Source organism: Schistocerca serialis, chromosome 2, assembly GCF_023864345.2.
Source record: "Schistocerca serialis cubense isolate TAMUIC-IGC-003099 chromosome 2, iqSchSeri2.2, whole genome shotgun sequence".
Taxonomy (NCBI): domain Eukaryota; kingdom Metazoa; phylum Arthropoda; class Insecta; order Orthoptera; family Acrididae; genus Schistocerca; species Schistocerca serialis.
The window spans coordinates 713747214-713766735 of NC_064639.1; the positions used below are offsets into that span (position 1 = coordinate 713747214).

The 19522-nt window shown below is 38.6% G+C and overlaps 1 protein-coding gene across 1 annotated transcript in view; it reads right to left on the reverse strand.

Moving 5' to 3' along the window:
• The window catches only part of LOC126455676 (ATP-binding cassette sub-family C member 12-like), a 518625-nt gene that overhangs the window by 78341 nt on the left and 420762 nt on the right, over window positions 1-19522 (reverse strand). Inside the window, exon 26 of the mRNA XM_050091443.1 lies at window positions 2676-2820. Within this exon, the coding sequence (XP_049947400.1) occupies window positions 2676-2820 (145 nt within the window). The remainder of the gene's footprint in view (window positions 1-2675; window positions 2821-19522) is intronic.

A 19522-nucleotide genomic window follows, 5' to 3' on the forward strand; every position in this document is an offset into this window, starting at 1 on the left:
CCTTAAATAACAATATATTGCCAGTTGGTATTTTTTGTGATCCCTCCAAGCCCTTTGATTGTGTAGAACATGATAGTCTCTTATTGTTAGAAAAAATTACATTTTATGGAACTGATGACTTTACACACAGCTTGTCTGAATCATACTAGACAGACAGAATGCAAAAGGCTGTGCTAGATAATTTAGACAATTTCAGAAAGGTAGAAAATTTTAGTTTTTTAGTTACTGTCGTAAAATCACAAAGGGAGTCCCAGAGGGTTCAATGATATCATATGGAATAATTTTCTTTGGTTCACTTAAAAAAATTATTGATTGCATAAAAGTGAGCAACGACAATAATATATGGTGTTCACCCATGCACGTCATGTAGATACCACTTCAAGGAACTATGCATTTTAACTTCTCTTTCACATTAAATTTTTCCCTAATGAAATTTGTCATAAATAATCCACTACAATCTGAGAAGGACACTGATGTGCACCCCTATCACACTAGAAGGAAAAACTGACCTATATTACCCATTGTTAAAGCTGCCAGTAGCTATTTTCAATTATTTACCCAATTGCCTAAAATGATTAATGGAAAATCTCATATAAAGATGTGAAGCAAATACTAACAAAGAGATAGAGGGGCTGGCCAGTACTTACCTCAGCTCAGTACAGCCGATAGATACACAAAACAGAACAGAAAATTTACATTCCTAGCTTTTGGAAGAAACACTCCTTAATTTTCTCAAAAACCTCAACTCCTTTTCGAATCTGAATTTCACCTGGTCCTTCTCCAAAACTTCCTGGATGTTGACCTCCATCTTGTGGAAGCTCACATCCACACCTCTGTCCACATCAAACCCACAAACAAACAACAGTACCTTCACTTTGACAGCTGCCATCCATTCCACATCAAATGCTTCCTTCCCTACAGCCCAGGTATTTATGGCAAACGTATCTGCTCCAGTGACGAATCCCTCAACAATTACACCAATAACCTGACCAGTGCTTTCCACTCCCACAACTATCCTGCAGACCTTGTCCACAAACAGATCTCCTGAGCAATACATTCCTCCCCGTCCAACAACAATGTTCCTACACCCAGACCACACAGAAGCATCCCCCTTGTCACCCAATATTATCCTGGCCTCGAATACATAAATAAATTAATCCACCAGGGATATGACTTTCTCAAGTCAAGCCCTGAAATGAGATCATCCCTTGACAATATTATCCCCACACCACCCAGAGTTGCCTTTCGTCACCCCCCCCCCTAACCTCCATAACATCCTTGTCAAACCCTATGATATTCCCAGACCACCTTCTCTACCCAGCGGTTCCTACCCCTGTAACCGATCCCGTTGCAAAACCTGCCCCATGCATCCACCCACAACCACCTACTCCAGCCCCGCTACTGGTAAAACATACACAATTCAAGGCAGGGCCACATGTGAAACAACACATGTCTTTTATCAGCTGACATGCCTGCACTGCACAGCCTTCTACATCGGTATGACGACAACTAACCTGGCTGAGCGCATGAATGGGCACAGACAAACTGTCCGCCTAGGAGATGTCCAATACCCAGTAGCGGAGCATGCCCTCCAGCATAATTCTAGGGACCAAGGAACCTGCTACACCGTACGTGCCATTTGGCTTCTCCCACCCAACACCAGTCCCTCGGAACTGCAGAGATGGGAACTTGCACTCCAACACATCCTTCCATCCCGCCATCCCCCTGGACTGAACCTACATTAACCAACCTCACTCCCATTCTCCTTTTTCCCTCTCCTCTTTAGCCGTTCACGCATCTTTTCTTCCTACATAGTTGTGTTTATCTTTATACTATATACCTCTTTACTTCTGTATGCATCCTCTTTGGTTTGAAGCTGGCACAGTACTTACAGTAGAATATCTTCGGCTTCCCTCTGACAACCATGCCTCCATCCTTATTACCCTCCCTGTTTACCTTTCCCTGTTGCTTCATATCCTGGGTTGTAAGTAACTGAATATACTTTCCCTTCTTCCCTTTTTTCCCCTCTCTCCTCCCTGATGAAGGAACAAAGTCCCGAAATCTAGAAATGTAAATTTTCTGTTCTGTTTTGTGTATCTATCGGCTGTACTGAGCGGAGGTAAGTACTGGCCAGCCCCTCTATCTCTTTGTTAACAATAGCCTAAAATGTCTCACAGGCAGGTACTGAAGTAAGTTTTAAATCTAATTTTAAAATCATTGCTTCTGGACAACTCCTTCTGTTTCATTGATGAAGTTCCAAAACTGGTAGCTAAAAAAAATTTTAAATTAAAATTGCGTGAGTAGGAATAAAATGATACTGTGTTCATGTATACACATCCCGTAAACTGACTTGTTCCACATAATTTTGATAAAAGAATTGTTCAAATGATGTTACAGTGATGCTGGATAAGGGATGGGTTAACTGAATATCAACTAGAAATGCAATCCACTATCAAGGGTGCTCATTTCAAGATTCACTGCTTTTACTGTTGTGCCATAAACATCATTCCATAATATTCACCATTTGAGATTTTTTTGAGCAGAAATAAATATTCTTTATGTTCCGCAATGACTTTACAGTCATTCTGTGGTTCTACACTAACAAAATAAACTTTTCAAGCAACAGATTAGTCGTTATTCAATGGAGCAGTATTTCTGAATTAAGTAAAATTTACCAATCCTCTGATTGCTCTTTATTTTGAAAGTTAGTGCTTTATGCCCTGGAGGCCAGAATTTTAATTTCACATTGTGGAAGAATATACTTCCTTCTTCTGCCAATGTATATGCTGATTTGTTGTTAGTTGGTACCACATCAATATTCTGAAAAGAGAGACAACTATAAATGTTTGCATGTAATGCAATGAACCAGTACACTTTGGTACTTAACAAAATGTTTCTATTATGAATAAATAAAAAAGAAATAACACTAAGTATGCTGCAAAAACAGAAGAGTTATTTTTTGTTACAATAGTCTTAGCATAGGCTTGATTGTAATAAAATAATAAGAATAATAATAACAATAATTTAAAAACAGCATTGGAGATACTGAATAAATCTAGAAAAGAATAGCAGGACTTGTTTAAAAAAGAATAAACAAACGATATTCAATGAAAATCATTAACCTATGCACCAATGTAACCACATGCTGATGAAAACATAAATGATCTGTGTGAAAGGATATAGAAACTAAAACAGACACCAAAACCCACTACAGGATGATGATGGGATATTTTAATGCAAATTTAAGAAAAAAATTTAGGAAGTATCCTCGCTGATGTACAGAAAATTGAATTGACAAACTACAAATGGAAGGAAAAATGAAATATTATATTTTATCAAACACTAAGCAAATTGTACAGATAGTGATGTAATCAACTATTGAAAAGGATGAGTATGTGACAGGCATATTCTTAGCTCTTTGCAGAAACTACAGGCATATTCTTAGATTGTTACAGAAACTACAGGTAAATCTTATATCATAAAGAATAGTCTCTCACCGGACTTCATTTTGGTCCCATTTTTATTTAACTTATACACCAGCCAGTGACCTAATGATAGTAACTCAAAGAAACTTACTTGAAGAGGTTGAAGAAAAAGTTACTAACAGTCTAGTAAAGCTTGATCAGTATTACAAAACACTGAGACTTTGCCTCAACCACAATAAATAAAAAGTCAGCCCACTCCACCTAACCAACATGATGACATAGAACTGAATTTAATCTTCCACAACAAATCTTCCTCCACAAATATTTAGATGTAACTTTTGACAGATCTCAGACTTTAAAAAAAACACATAGAACTAAGAGGAAAAAAAGCTAAAATCAAGATATAATATATTAAGAAAACTTGCTGGTGCAAGCTGGGGATATAAAGCAAACACATTATGAACTACAGCACAAGCAGTTGTGTGTCTTGTCTCCAAGTACTGTTCTCCTGTTTGAAGCAGAAGCAGCCACGGCAATGAAATATATATTTATCTAAATGACATAATCAGGATTGTGATAGGAATTCTTAAATCCACACCAATATTCTTGTTGTTAGTTCTCACTGATATTGTTCTATCAAATTTTTGACAACAAAAATAAATAACACTTGAATTGACAAAAATCAAAAGATCCAGACACTTACAAATTCTTCAAACAATGCAGAATACACCATACACCTGACTAAAATCTAGAGAAACAATCTGGGTAAAGAATGGTCCACCCTCTTGAGCAAACTATTATCTAACAAAAGAATGGAGAAATCAGTGGCCATTCTTCCTTGACTGTGAGAAGATAGGCAAAGCAGGTATGACCATACAACTCCCAGAAGAGGATCTTAAAAGAAAAGCATGGAGTTCCCTCAATGGTGTAGGAACTAGCCATGCCACAACTAAAGCAGCACTACATGAATGGGAATGACTGACGTTGACAAATTTGACATTTAGAAAGCAGCACAGTGGATGCAGCTTAGTTTGTAGAGCACAACATGAGAGAAGAGATTCTCTCTGTGGGGGCAGAGTAACCAGCTGCAACTGGGGGAGGGAGGGGGGTCCTGGATGAAATGGTTTATGGACTTTAGGAAGCACGTAGATTATGGAAACCAATCTTACATCTGCAGAAAGAAAAGCAACTCACAACCTAAAAACTGAACCCGACCTTATAAACATCCATGCTGACAAAGGCTGCAGGGATTAACTGGCAGAGAGACTTCACCAACTGTCTCATACAGCCACCTAAAAACCCAAGCACAGTGACCACATGCCAGAAATCCAGCAGAATATCCAGTTATTCTCAAATCATTAGGTCTAGTCCCGAACCTCTCCCTGAGTCTTTCTCTCTCCCCGACCCCATCACTCCCCACACTGCTACCTTCTACATGCTTCCTAAATTGCATAAACCCAACCACCCAGAACATGCCCCTGTGGCACCCACAGAGAGAATCTCTGCTCTTGTGGATTAACACCTTCAGCCTATTACACATAACCTATCCTACTATATAAAAAACACCAACCATTTCTTCCATTGAATCTTCACAGTTCCTGTTCCATTAAAACTTGTTGCTCTGATCCTCAATGTCAATGTGACCTCCCTCTACACTAATATTTACAATGCCCATGGCCTTTCTGCTACTGCACTAACTTTCCCAGCAATTGAGTAACTCCAACCTACAATCTCCTTCCTGGTCACGATGACAAAGTGTATCCTCACTCACAACTATTTCTCCTTTGAAGGCATCACCTAGAAACAAATACTTGGAACAGCAATAGGCATCTACCTGGCACCATGTTAATTGGACATCTAGAGGAATCCTTCCTGACAAGACAGAATCTCAAACCCCTTACCTGGTTCAGATTCATGAATGACATCTTCATGATCTGGAACAAGGGTCATGACAACCTTTCCAGTTCCTCCAGAACCTGAACACCTACTTCCCCATTCACTTTGTATGGTCCTCCTCAACCCAACAACCCACCTTCCGTTATGTTGATCCCCTCCTCAAGAATGGCTATATCAGTACCTCCATCCACATCAAACATAACAAACAGCAACAGTACCTCCACTCCACAGCTGCCACTGAAATGAATGTGTAACATAACCGTTGCTTGAGCAATGGCAGAACACAATATATCTCTGTTTAACGAACCATTTGATACCACTCATTTTTAGATGACGTTTCTATGAAAAATGCATATTTTATGTTCATTATGGGAACTTTCATAATTATTATGTATTGCATATCTTATGTTTCGTAACTGGAGTTTGTTATTTTGTTGTTTGGTGACTATTATTTGAAATTTCATTTACCTTTTTACATTTTTCCTATTATATTTTGGAAACCCATTTCTTTAATTTTATGTTACTTATGAAAATGTTAATTATTCTTTGTAATTAGATTTCTTTCTTTTGTCAGTGACCAGAAGATAATTACATATTTAACATTACCCAATTCACAAAACTTCAGTACTAAAAATTATGCTTATGAGCATATAATTGCTTTTTTTCTGTATACAATATGCTTGTGTTCTGATTATTACTTTCATTATAAATGCTGACTCAGACTTACTGCAATGTTACGTTTCAAACTCTTTGCACCAACAAGGTGTGCTATCTTTGTATATTGCTCTATAACTGTGTATACAGAGCTTTGGGAAGTGGTCAGAAGAGACAGTGGAAGGAAGCCAAGTCTGCAGCTTGCTTCCATATTAGATGATGTGAAATTTATTTTGTGAGTTGACTATGGTCAAATATGTCTTTATCAAGAATATTAGTTTGATTTATTATGTGAATGTTACTGACTGATTTGAGACCAAGAATATACTGCGAAATAAGTTAATGTTTTTTTCATGAAATTGTTAACACTAGAGACTCTGGAGTACTTGTTCCCCAAATTTTACTGGACGACAAGCCAAGCCAACAACATCTACAAAAAATCAAGATGAGCATATTTACTGATTGTTAATTATTGCTTCAATCAACTTAGGAACAGCATATCTACAGTTCTGTTTTTGTGCGTAAAACATTACACATTTATACATGCTGACAGAAATGTCAAAAAACTCAGTTATCTATGAAATCCAATAATAAACAGATGGAATCTAGAATGTGAAGTGGAAAGGGGGCTGGGAAGTTCAGTTCAACAGTGAAAGCTGACAGTGATCATTTAGAGTCAACTATAAAATCCAGTAGTGATCTCTTAAAGCTGAAAATTGTAAAGAACAGTGAGTAATTCAATAAAAGAATAATAGTTTTAGAAAATGAGTTTGGCAAAGAAAGGCAATGTAAGGACATTGAAGAATTAAAATCTGTACAAAAAACATTAGAGTTAAGTTCTGAAACTGAGAGAATAATAACTAAATTAGAGTCAAACATAAATGAGGTACATGGAACTGTTACAAACAATATAAATGTAATCAATAAAAAGGTAAACGAGATTCCACAGAATTTAATATCAAAGTTATGCATTAATAGTAAAGCTGTATGGGTTAGGTTACCAGAGAAAAGCTTTTCTTGTGATAATTTACACACTGTTGATTTCTTGCAACATTGTAAAGATAGCTTTGTATTTGGTGAGTTAGATAATTTAAATGTCAATTTATAAAAAGTTTCTTGAAGGGGGGGGGGACTGTCTTTGGCTAATAAACCTTTTCACCTGTGGGAAACCTTGAATGATATTACGAAAAGTTTTTGAAGAAGTTCTGGTCAGAATCTGAGCAATGTAGAATCAAGAGTGATTTTTAAATGGACCTATTTTTAGAAGAAGGAATGGAATGATGAAAGATTTTTGCAGGAACCTATAAAAGAAATTAGTACACTTAGATAAACTTCTTGATGGAATGACTCAGATACATGCACCCAAAAGGAGGTTACATGGAAAGCTACAGTGGGATCTATTCTGTTGGCCAGAATATTTACTTGATCAGTTACTTAAGTATGTAGACAAATTAGATAGGGCAATGGTGAGAAATCTTTCATATAACTTTGGCCATGAGAATTATCACAATGGGTTTGTAATTCTGGTTTCAATGGGGAGCATTTCAGAAGAAGGAATAAGGGAACTTTGGGAATTAAAATCTGAATAATAGGGTATGAGACTACAATGGAAATGGGAGAGATGGAGGCTGTGAAAGAAATGGTGATAACAGAAATGGAGAATGAGAACAAGAAATAGAATGCAAACAAACTGGAAACAAGATAACAAGGCAACACATCCAGAAAACACAGGGTCATGTCAGTGAGGGTCTAGAGTTTTGGGGTGAACAGATCAAATTATAATAGGACCTCTAACGCCTGGTGGAATTCAAATAACCAGAATAATTATGATGAACAGAGTTAAAACATATACTACAAGCGTCAGATGAATCAAATAAATTTTGGTAAAGAATTTTGGGATAGTATGTGGAAGAATGATTCATAAGTTTGTTCAAAAAAAGTAGAAAATCAAGGTTGGGTGTGGAGGTGGTGAGTGATTTTCACAACTGGGCTGAAAGTGAAGTTTAAAAGTAATAACGAGGAGAGTGATAAATGCACTGATTCTGAATTTTGGGAGGGGGTATTTGGAAAAGAGGATGATGATGACTTAGAGAATGACAGTGCTTTGCCAACTTTAGTGAAGGTAATGATCTTATAAATATTATTGTTGGAGGAGAAAAACTTTAAGGATTCTGAAGCTAAATGCAAAATTAAAGTTGAAATAAATGATGATGAATTGTTGAAGCTAAGAGTTGATAATGTTTTTGTTAATGAAATTGAGGAAATGCAGTAACTGATGAAGTTGTGTCTGGAAAGCAGTTTTTGCCTGTCCATGATGATCAATCCATAGTAATTAGAGAATATAGAGATAAGAGTAGAAATAAAGAACATGTATTGTTTAAATTTGTACATAAGTTTAGAAGGTAAAGGGGGAAGAAATTTATAAGATTGTTATGAGGTCAATTTGAGAACAATGTTGAAGTTGCAATTGTGCAATTCTATATTTGAATGACTGAGCTGTGATTTTCATATGAAAACAAATTTTGCTCCTGTAAATCAGAAATATTTTTTCATATTGTCATACAAAAACCCCAAATCTCATTTGCAACTATTCTGGGGGAAGAAAAGTAAAATAGATCCTTAGAGGTATGGCAAGTGGAAGGGATACCTATGAAACTTAAAAAAAAAATTCTTACTGTCAAATATTCTTGGGTGAAACTGATGTCCTGATTTTAGGGGAAAGGAAAGGAAAAAGAGGGTTAAAACTATGCTATAGTTTAATTAATGTTTTTTCAGAGTACTTTCTGACTCATTTGTCATTAGTCAGGAAGTTGACAACAAATGAATATGATTATGTGCCTTATGGTAATGGAATGAGTAGTAAAAGAGATATTGTACGTTATTAATTTTTGTTATGTCATTCATATTCAGTCATTGATTTAGCAACCAGAACTAATGAAATAAAAATAAATTTGCAACCCCAATGCGGTTTATCACAATATATGTTTAGTAATTAGTATTTCTTGTGCCTTTTAATTTCTACATTTCTTTTGCTCTTCCATGAAAATAAGTATTTTGAAATATTGTCTTGTGCAGACTTGACGAAACTGTATGCTGATGTACATCAGTCTGGGGTGGCGGACGGGTGGAGAGGGAGGTTGGCGTAGAAACTGTAAATACTGTTCTTTGATGAAAATATATCTCAGTTGAATCTAAAACATAAATAGTTTTTACCTGAAAGATGTGCTTATGAAGATATGAAGGCTGGAAAGTTCTGGCCTCTAGAAATTTTTAGAACATTCCAGAAGATTTAAGAGTATTCAAGAACATGCCAGAACATATGAGAGTACCTGGAAGCATTCCACAAGATTCCAGAATGTTCCACAATGCTCTGAGATGTTCTAGAATGTTTGGGAATAATCTGGAACATTTGTGAAGATTCCAGAATGTTCAGGAACATCCCAGATCACTGTAGAACATTCCAGAACACTCTTGAATGTTGTGGAATGTCATGAAAAATTGTGGATCATGCAAAGCCATTTTGGTATATACTGGAAATAGGCACAGTGGGGCTACCCATTTGTAGGGGTAAATAAAGTTAGACCCATCATGGGTTTGAATGCACTTTCTTATCAGTGATGAAGGGAGGAACCAAAAACATAGTGTAGCAAGTGATTTAAAAAAAATATGAAGTGTGAGTAGTCAAAGTGATACACTGGCTGAATGTACATAAAAATAAAGTATGAAAAGTGTGTAAAGTGTACTAAATTTATTTGTTAATAAACAGTTGATTTGATTTATATTTTGGACAATGCCAAAAGCCGGCCAAAGTGGCCGTGCGGTTAAAGGCGCTGCAGTCTGGAACTGCAAGACCGCTACGGTCGCAGGTTCGAATCCTGCCTCGGGCATGGATGTTTGTGATGTCCTTAGGTTAGTTAGGTTTAACTAGTTCTAAGTTCTAGGGGACTAATGACCTCAGCAGTTGAGTCCCATAGTGCTCAGAGCCATTTGAACCATTTGAACAATGCCAAAACATAAAAGAGGAGGAGTTCTTGCCAGTTCTGAAGCAAAACAGTGAAAACAAAAAGAACAGCAAAAATGTAAAACAGATAAAGATTGCAAAGTATGTTTAAGTTCCCAAAGAATGACAATGAGTATCATGAGAAGCAGAGAAACCAAAGAACAATGAAATGAATGGATTGCACAATCAAGAATGATTCTTGAAATCCATACAAATTGTAAAAATTGATGTACATGTATGTGTGCATATGTAAGTTCCACATCTCCTCCTAAACCAATGGTTTGATTTCAACTAAACTTGATACATATGTACCATACTGTTGAGCAACAATCACTGGGGGGGGGGAACCGCCTTTCTATTAAAGGGGTAAGGGGTGACAAAGGAGTGTAGCCCACAATGCAAGCGTTGTGTCTGTATATGTGTGGATGGATATGTGTGTGTGTGCGAATGTATACCTGTCCTTTTTTACCCCTAAGGTAAGTCCTTCCGCTCCCGGGACTGGAATGACTCCTTACCCTCTCCCTTAAAACACACATCCTTTCGTCTTTCCATCTCCTTCCCTCTTTCCTGACAAAGCAACCGTTGGTTGCGAAAGCTAGAATTTTGTGTGTATGTTTGTGTTTGTTTGTGTGTCTATCGACGTGCCAGTGCTTTCATTTGGTAAGTCAGAGAGAGAGAGGGAACATTCCACATGGGAAAAATATATCGAAAAACAAAGATGATGTGACTTACCAAACGAAAGCGCTGGCAGGTCGATAGACACACAAACAAACACAAACATCACACAAAATTCAAGCTTTCACAACCAATGGTTGCTTCGTCAGGAAAGAGGGAAGGAGAGGGAAAGACGAAAGGATGTGGGTTTTAAGGGAGAGGGTAAGGAGTCATTCCAATCCCGGGAGCGGAAAGACTTACCTTAGGGGGAAAAAAGGAAGGGTATACACTCGCACACACACACATATCCATCCACACATATACAGACACAAGCAGACATATTTAAAGACAAAGAGTTTGGGCAGAGATGTCAGTCGAGGCGGAAGTGCAGAGGCAAAGATGATGTTGAATGACAGGTGAGGTATGAGTGACGGCAACTTGAAATTAGCGGAGATTGAGGCCTGGTGGATAACGAGAAGAGAGGATATATTGAAGGGCAAATTCCCATCTCCAGAGTTCGGATAGGTTGGTGTTAGTGGGATGTATCCAGATAACCCGGACAGTGTAACACTGTGCCAAGATGTGCTGGCCGTGCACCAAGGCATGTTTAGCCACAGGGTGATCCTCATTACCAACAAACACTGTCTGCCTGTGTCCATTCATGCGAATGGACAGTTTGTTGCTGGTCATTCCCACATAGAATGCGTCACAGTGTAGGCAGGTCAGTTGGTAGATCACGTGGGTGCTTTCACACGTGGCTCTGCCTTGGATCGTGTACACCTTCCGGGTTACAGGACTGGAGTAGGTGGTGGTGGGAGGGTGCATGGGACAGGTTTTACACCGGGGGCGGTTACAAGGGTAGGAGCCAGAGGGTAGGGAAGGTGGTTTGGGGATTTCATAGGGATGAACTAAGAGCTTATCAAGGTTAGGTGGACGGCGGAATGACACTCTTGGTGGAGTGGGGAGGATTTCATGAAGGATGGATCTCATTTCAGGGCAGGATTTGAGGAAGTCGTATCCCTACTGGAGAGCTACATTCAGAGTCCGATCCAGTCCCGGAAAGTATCCTGTCACAAGTGGGGCACTTTTGTGGTTCTTCTGTGGGAGGTTCTGGGTTTGAGGGGATGAGGAAGTGGCTCTGGTTATTTGCTTCTGTACCAGGTCAGGAGGGTAGTTGCGAGATGCAAAAGCTGTTATCAGGTTGTTGGTGTAATGGTTCAGGGATTCCGGACTGGAGCAGATTCGTTTGCCACTAAGACCTAGGCTGTAGGGAAGGGACCATTTGATGTGGAATGGGTGGCAGCTGTCATAGTGGAGGTACTGTTGCTTGTTGGTGGGTTTGATGTGGACGGACATGTGAAGCTGGCCATTGGACAGATGGAGGTCAATGTCAAAGAAAGTGGCATGGGATTTGGAGTAGGACCAGGTGAATCTGATGGAAACAAAGGAGTTGAAGTTGGAGAGGAAATTCTGGAGTTCTTCTGCACTGTGAGCCCAGATCATGAAGATGTCATCAATAAATCTGTACCAAACTTTGGGTTGGCAGGCCTGGGTAACCAAGAAGGCTTCCTCTAAGCGACCCATGAATAGGTTGGCGTACGAGGGGGCCATCCTGGCACCCATGGCTGTTCCCTTTAATTGTTGGTATGTCTGGCCTTCAAAAGTGAAGAAGTTGTGAGTCAGGATGAAGCTGGCTAAGGTAATGAGGAAAGAGGTTTTACGTAGGGTGGCAGGTGATCGGCGTGAAAGGAAGTGCTCCATCGTTGCGAAGCCCTGGACATGCGGAATATTTGTGTATAAGGAAGTGGCATCAATGGTTACAAGGATGGTTTCCGGGGGTAACAGATTGTACACGATCAAAGGCAGAGCCACGTGTGAAAGCACCCACGTGATTTACCAACTGACCTGCCTACACTGTGACGCATTCTATGTGGGAATGACCAGCAACAAACTGTCCATTCGCATGAATGGACACAGGCAGACAGTGTTTGTTGATAATGAGGATCACCCTGTGGCTAAACATGCCTTGGTGCACGGCCAGCACAGCTTGGCACAGTGTTACACCGTCCGGGTTATCTGGATACTTCCCACTAACACCAACCTATCCGAACTCCGGAGATGGGAATTTGCCCTTCAATATATCCTCTCTTCTCGTTATCCACCAGGTCTTAATCTCCGCTAATTTCAAGTTGCCGCCACTCATACCTCACCTGTCATTCAACATCATCTTTGCCTCTGCACTTCCGCCTCAACTGACATCTCTGCCCAAACTCTTTGCCTTTGAATATGTCTGCTTGTGTCTGTATATGTGTGGATGGATATGTGTGTGTGTGCGAGTGTATACCCTTCCTTTTTTCCCCCTAAGGTAAGTCTTTCCGCTCCCGGGATTGGAATGACTCCTTACCCTCTCCCTTAAAACCCACATCCTTTCGTCTTTCCCTCTCCTTCCCTCTTTCCTGACGAAGCAACCGTTGGTTGCGAAAGCTTGAATTTTGTGTGATGTTTGTGTTTGTTTGTGTGTCTATTGACCTGCCAGCACTTTCGTTTGGTAAGTCACATCATCTTTGTTTTTAGATATATTTTTCCCACGTGGAATGATTCCCTCAATTGTATATAGACATAAGATATGCAATTTTCAAAGATACATCATCAGAATATGAATGGTATCAAATGGTTCATTAGACAGAGATGTATCATCATCTACTATTGATGTATGTCCCTATGGAACATAAGTATTTATTATAACACTATCAGAGAAACTTGGCTTTGCCCAGGTATTTATTTATAGCTGTGCATCCATGCCTGTATCCCATAACATCTGCTCAGATGTTTAATGTTTATGATGTCATACTTCCTGCATTAAGTATCATACAATGATATAATTTTGTAGGTACATTCAATATCATATGTGGATGCTGTCTGCAAAATGTATTATGAATAGAGTTAGTAGAAAGAGATAATAAAGTTAAACATCATGCATTAAAGGCCTTTACAAATGTCTGCTTTGTCTGTATATGTGCAGATGGATATGTGTGTGTGTGTGTGTGTGTGTGTGTGTGTGTGTGTGTGTGCGCGAGTTATACCTGTCCTTTTTTCCCCCTAAGGTAAGTCTTTCCGCTCCCGGGATTGGAATGACTCCTTGCCCTCTCCCTTAAAACCCACATCCTTTCGTCTTTCCCTCTCCTTCCCTCTTTCCTGATGAAGCAACCGTTGGTTGCAAAAGCTTGAATTTTGTGTGTGTGCTAGGGAAACATTCCAATTTTGGAAATCCATTTCTTTCATTTTTATGTTACAGTATATTAATTATCCTGTGAAATTGGATTTGTTTCTTTCATAGTGACCAGCAGATAATTATATATTTCACATTACCAAAATCATGAAACTTCATTACATTACAAACTCTTTGCACTGACAAGGCATGCTGTCTTTGCTTATTGTAATATAAATGTGTCTAGATAGCTCTGGGAAGTGTTTGGAAAAGAAAGGTGGTATGAAGCCAAGTCTGTGACTTGCTTTTATGTTAGATTATGTGGATTTTGTTTTGTGAGTTGACAATGGCCAAATAAGACTTTATCAAGAATGTTGACATTTCTAATGCATCAGTAGGAGAAGAAATCTTAAAAGCAGTGTTTAATTTGAAAGTGGTCATTATTAACCAGTGCCATTTATTAAGTGAATGAAGAAGATCATATTACTGAGTGAGCTGAGTTGTTGAACGCACTACAATAATCCATTGTTAACAAGTTAATGATTTTTCCATAAACCTGATAACACCAAAGTTCTGTAGGAGTCCTACACCGAATTTTGCTGGACTACAAGCTATGCCATTTATATCTATGAAAAATTTTCTTTTAATGACTGCTGCAGTGAACTTGGAGGGAGGGTGGGGGTTGGGGGGGTGGGAACATCCACCCGAATAGGCCATTGAAGGCCGAAAAGTACCAAGCAGCCACCATGTCATTCTCGGCCCACAGGTGTCACTGGATGCAGATATGGAGGGGCATGCAGTCAGCACACCACTCTCCCAGCTGTATGTCAGTTTGTGGGACCGGAGCTGATCAAGTAGCTCCTCAGTTTGCCTCACTAGGGCTGAGTGCATCCCGCTTGCCAACAGCACTCAGCACACTGGATGGTCACCCATCCAAGTGCTAACCCAGCCCAACAGCATTTAACCTTGGTGGTCTTATGGGAACTGGTGTTACCACTGTGGCAAGGCCATTGGCCAACTTGGGAATAGCCTATCTACAATTCTGTTCTCCTGCTTAATTGTACACTTATATACATCAGTTGATGCTGACAGCAATGTCAAAAAACTTCTATATTTCATTATCTTTGTGATTACTGAACTGAGGCAATGAAATAGCCCTTCCATACAATCTAGCCATTCATTGTTGTCACATCTGTAACAAGGAGCAGTGCCTCTCCAAATATGCCAGGAGCCTCACTGTGGCCTTCTCACATCAGTATTATCCTCCCAACCTTATCTAGAGACAGATCTTCCATGTCTTGTCTCTCTAGTCACATACCACCTCCCACACAACTACTATCTGCCCACAAATGAGCACTCCTCTCATGAATCAGGACTGGAGCAACTGAATCACATTCTCTGCCAGGATGTCAACTACTTCTGATCATGCCCTGAAATGAAGAATATTCCCCCAACCCTTCCAACAGTTGTATTCTGGAATCCATCAACCCTACACACTTTCCTAGTCCATCCCTACTGCAATCCTGCTTCCAACCCCTTGCCTCTTGGCTGATATTCCTGCTATTGACATAAATGCAAGAGCTATCTCATACATCCTCCCACTACCACCTGCTCCAGTCCCATCCCAGGCATCTCCTGCCCCATCAAATGCAGGGCAACCTGTGAAAGTAACCATGTGATCTACAAACTAAGGTCTAACCACTGTGCTGCTTTCTATGTGGGCATCAAAACTAACAAGCTGTCTGTTCTCTTTAATGGTCACCACCAAAATGTGACCAAGAGACAGCTGGATCAAACAGTCACTGAAGATGCTGATCAATATGATGTGCTTCACTTTAATGACTGCCACATAGCCTGCATCATCTGGTTTCTATCTAACAACACCAGATCTTCCAAAATGCACTGGTGGGAACTTTCCCTACAACATATCATTCATTCCTGTAAATCCACTGGCCTCTACATTCAATAGTCCCTGTTCTCCACTTTCCCTACATTTCATTCATTCCTGTAAATCCACTGGCATCTACATTCAATAGTCCCTGTTCTCCACCTATCTGTCCCCTTCCCCACTCCCATTTCAGTGCTACACATGCTTTCTATCCCACCAATGAATCTACCAGTCTTTTCCCATTCTCTCTATTTCTCTCTCTCTCTCTCTCTCTCTCTCTCTCTCCCCCTCCCCCCCCCCCTTCCCTTTATCTCCCAGATTAGATTAGATTAGATTAGTTTTTCGCTCCATTGACCCGTGCTGAGGAGATCCTCGTGGATGTGGAACATGTCAATTTACCTTTTTTTTTTTTTTTTTTTTTTTTTTTAAAAAAAGCTGAAATAACAATACTAATAGTATGAATATTTACATGGGATGAGGAGTTCCGCCTTATGCAAGACACCTTTTTTCTTTTGTTTCACCCATACATGTTTCAGCACTTTTGTGCTATCATCAGTGGGTTCTATTTTTATTTTTAACTTACATTATATTATTGTCCTCTTGTTTTGGTAGCTGTTATGCTACACAATATACAACATGTCATAGTTTTGAAGTTGTGGTATGTTTTCCTGTTTTGTTAGCGAAGTAAATGGGCTTACTTCTTTGCCTGTGTTCGTGTGGTAAGTAATGTAAGTTAAAAATAAAAATAGAACCCACTGATGATAGCACAAAAGTGCTGAAAGATGTATGGGCGAAACAAAAGAAAAAAGGTGTCTTGCATAAGGCGGAACTCCTCATCCCATTTTCTTAGCAAGCACGGAGACAACAAGAAGAACTGCACCACAAGATGATGAATATATACAATACATCATTTGTCTCTATTAAAAAATTCGTCAATGGAGTAGAAGGAGTTGGCCACTAGTAAGTCTTTCAGGCTCCTTTTAAACTGATCTTTATTTGTAACTAAATTTTTTATGTTTACTGGCAAATTATTGAAGATGAGTGTTCCTGAGTAGTGGACCCCTTTTTGAACTAAAGTAAGTGCTTTTAAGTCCTTGTGCAGATCATTTTTGTTCCTGGTATTGTATGTATGAACTGAGCTGTTTGTTGGAAAAAGAGATATATTGTTTAGGACAAATTTCATTAATGAGTAATTATACTGAGAGGCAGTAGTTAGTATACCCAGTTCTTTGAAGAGGTTTCTACAGGACGTCCGTGAATTTACTCCACAAATAATACGTATTATACGCTTTTGGACTCTGAAAACTTTTGTTTGACTTGAAGATTATATTATACCATATGACATTATGGAATGAAAGTAGGCAAAGTATGCAAGCTTTTTCATTTTTATGTTGCCTATGTCTGCTAACATTCGAATTGCAAATACAGATTTGTTAAGGCGTTTCTGCAGTTCTGTGGTGTGCTCTTCCCAACTGAATTTATTATCAAGTTGTAATCCCAGGAATTTAAGACTGTCAACCTCTTCTATCTGCTCTTCTTGGTATTTTATGCATATACTGGGTGGAAACCTCTTACAGTTCTGAATTGCATATAGTGAGTCTTATCGAAGTTTAATGTCAGTGAGTTGGCTTTAAACCATTTATTAATATCCATGAAAATATCATTAGCAGATATTTCTAGAACTACACTTGCCATACTATTTATTACAATACTTGTGTCATCTGCAAACAAAACGAACTCTGCTTCTGGCAGTGTAACTAATGAGAGACCATTAATGTACACAAGAAAAAGCAATGGCCCTAAGATGGATCCTTGTGGGACACCACATGTAATTTCTTCCCATTCTGATGATGACTGATGACTTAATTCACTAGTCCCTTGCACTAACACCCTTTGTTTCCTGTTAGTGAGGTATGACTTGAACAATTTTGCAGCACTGCCCGCGACACCATAGAATTCTAATTTACTTAAAAGGATGTTGTGGTTCACACAATCAAATGCCTTTGACAAATCACGGAAAATACCTGCTGCTTGTAATTTGTTATTTAATGAATTAAGTACATTTTCACTATAGGTGAAAATAGCCTTCTCAATATCAGAACCCTTCAGAAATCCAAACTGTGTTCTTGATAATATGTTATTTGTGGTCAGATGGTCGAGCAGCTGCCTGTACATTACTTTTTCTAAAATTTTTGAGAATGCTGTCAAAAGTGAAATCGGTCTGTAGTTTGATGGTATCTCTTTATCCACTTTCTTGAATAGAGGCTTAACATCTGCATATTTTACCAGTCAGGAAATGTCCCAGTTATAATTGACTGGTTACACAAGTAACTTTGAATTGTACTAAACTCACAAGAACATGCCTTAATTAACTTTGTTGATATTTCATCGTACCCACTAGAATGCTTTGTTTTTAAAGATTTTATTATGGAAGTTATTTCTTTTGGTGAGGTGAGTGACATATTCATGCACTTGAAGCTATTTGTGAAGGCTAGTTTCGTAATATTCAAGGGCATTATTTACTGATCCTGAAAGTCCCATTCTATCAGTAACGGATATAATGTACTTGTTAAATAGATTTGCCACACTATGCCCATCAGTTACCAATGTGCCATCTACCCTTAGTGTTATTTGCTCCTGTTCCTTTCTGGTTCTACCAGTCTGCTCTTTCACTATATCCCATATTGTTTTTATTTTGTTCCCTGATATTGCTATCTTCTTCTCGTAGTGCATTTGTTTAGACGTCTGAATTACTTTTTTTAATGTTTTACAGTAGTCCTTGTATTTAGCTAAATCATCAGCATTGGAACTATTCTTGGTCGACAGATACATTTTCCTTTTTGTCTTACAGGAAATCTTTATTCCTTGTGTAATCCATGGTTTTATTAAAGACTTCTGTTTAATTTGAGTAACTTTTAGAGGAAAACAGTTTTCAAACATGGCACTGACATTGTTCATGAATGTGTTATATTTTTCATTCATGTCATGAGCACTATAAACACCTTTCCAGTTCATATCTTTGAACAGTTTTCTAAAACACTCAATTTTTGGTTGATTGACTACTCTCCTGTAGTCAGATTTAGCAGTCTCGATAATCTGCTTAGAATTTACATCTAAAACAAGGAGCTGCATGTCATGATCTGATAGTCCATTTATAACAGGTTTTATGATATTATTTTGTTCCTTTGATTTGTCTATAAAAATGTTATCAATGGCTGTCCTTGAGGATTTAGTGATCCTAGTTGGAAAGTTTACAGTGTGAGTTAGATTGAAAGACAACATTACTAACTGCAGTGAATGTTTACTGGAAGATTGCATTAGAAAATCTGTATTAAAGTCACCAGCAATCAAAATTTATTTGTTTCTTCCTGTTAAATAACCCAAAAGAGCTTCTAGATGATCTAAGAATAGATTATAATTTCCTGCAGGTGCTCGGTAAATAGTTGTTATTATATAGGATCTGTTATGGAACTCTACTTCTGTTGCACATGCTTCTAGATGCTGCTCTAAACAGAATTTATTAATGTCAATGTTCCTGAATTTATGGCAGTTTTTGATAAATGTGGCAACTCCTCCTCCGTCCATATCTACTCTGCAGAAGTAGTAAATAGTTATTATTATATAGGGTCTGTTATGGAACTCTACTTCTGTTGCACATGCTTCTAGATGCTGCTCCAAACAGAATTTATTAATGTCAATGTTCCTGAATTTATGGCAGTTTTTGATAAATGTGGCAACTCCTCCTCCATCCATATCTACTCTGCAGAAGTAGGAAGCTAGCTTAAATCCTGAAATGT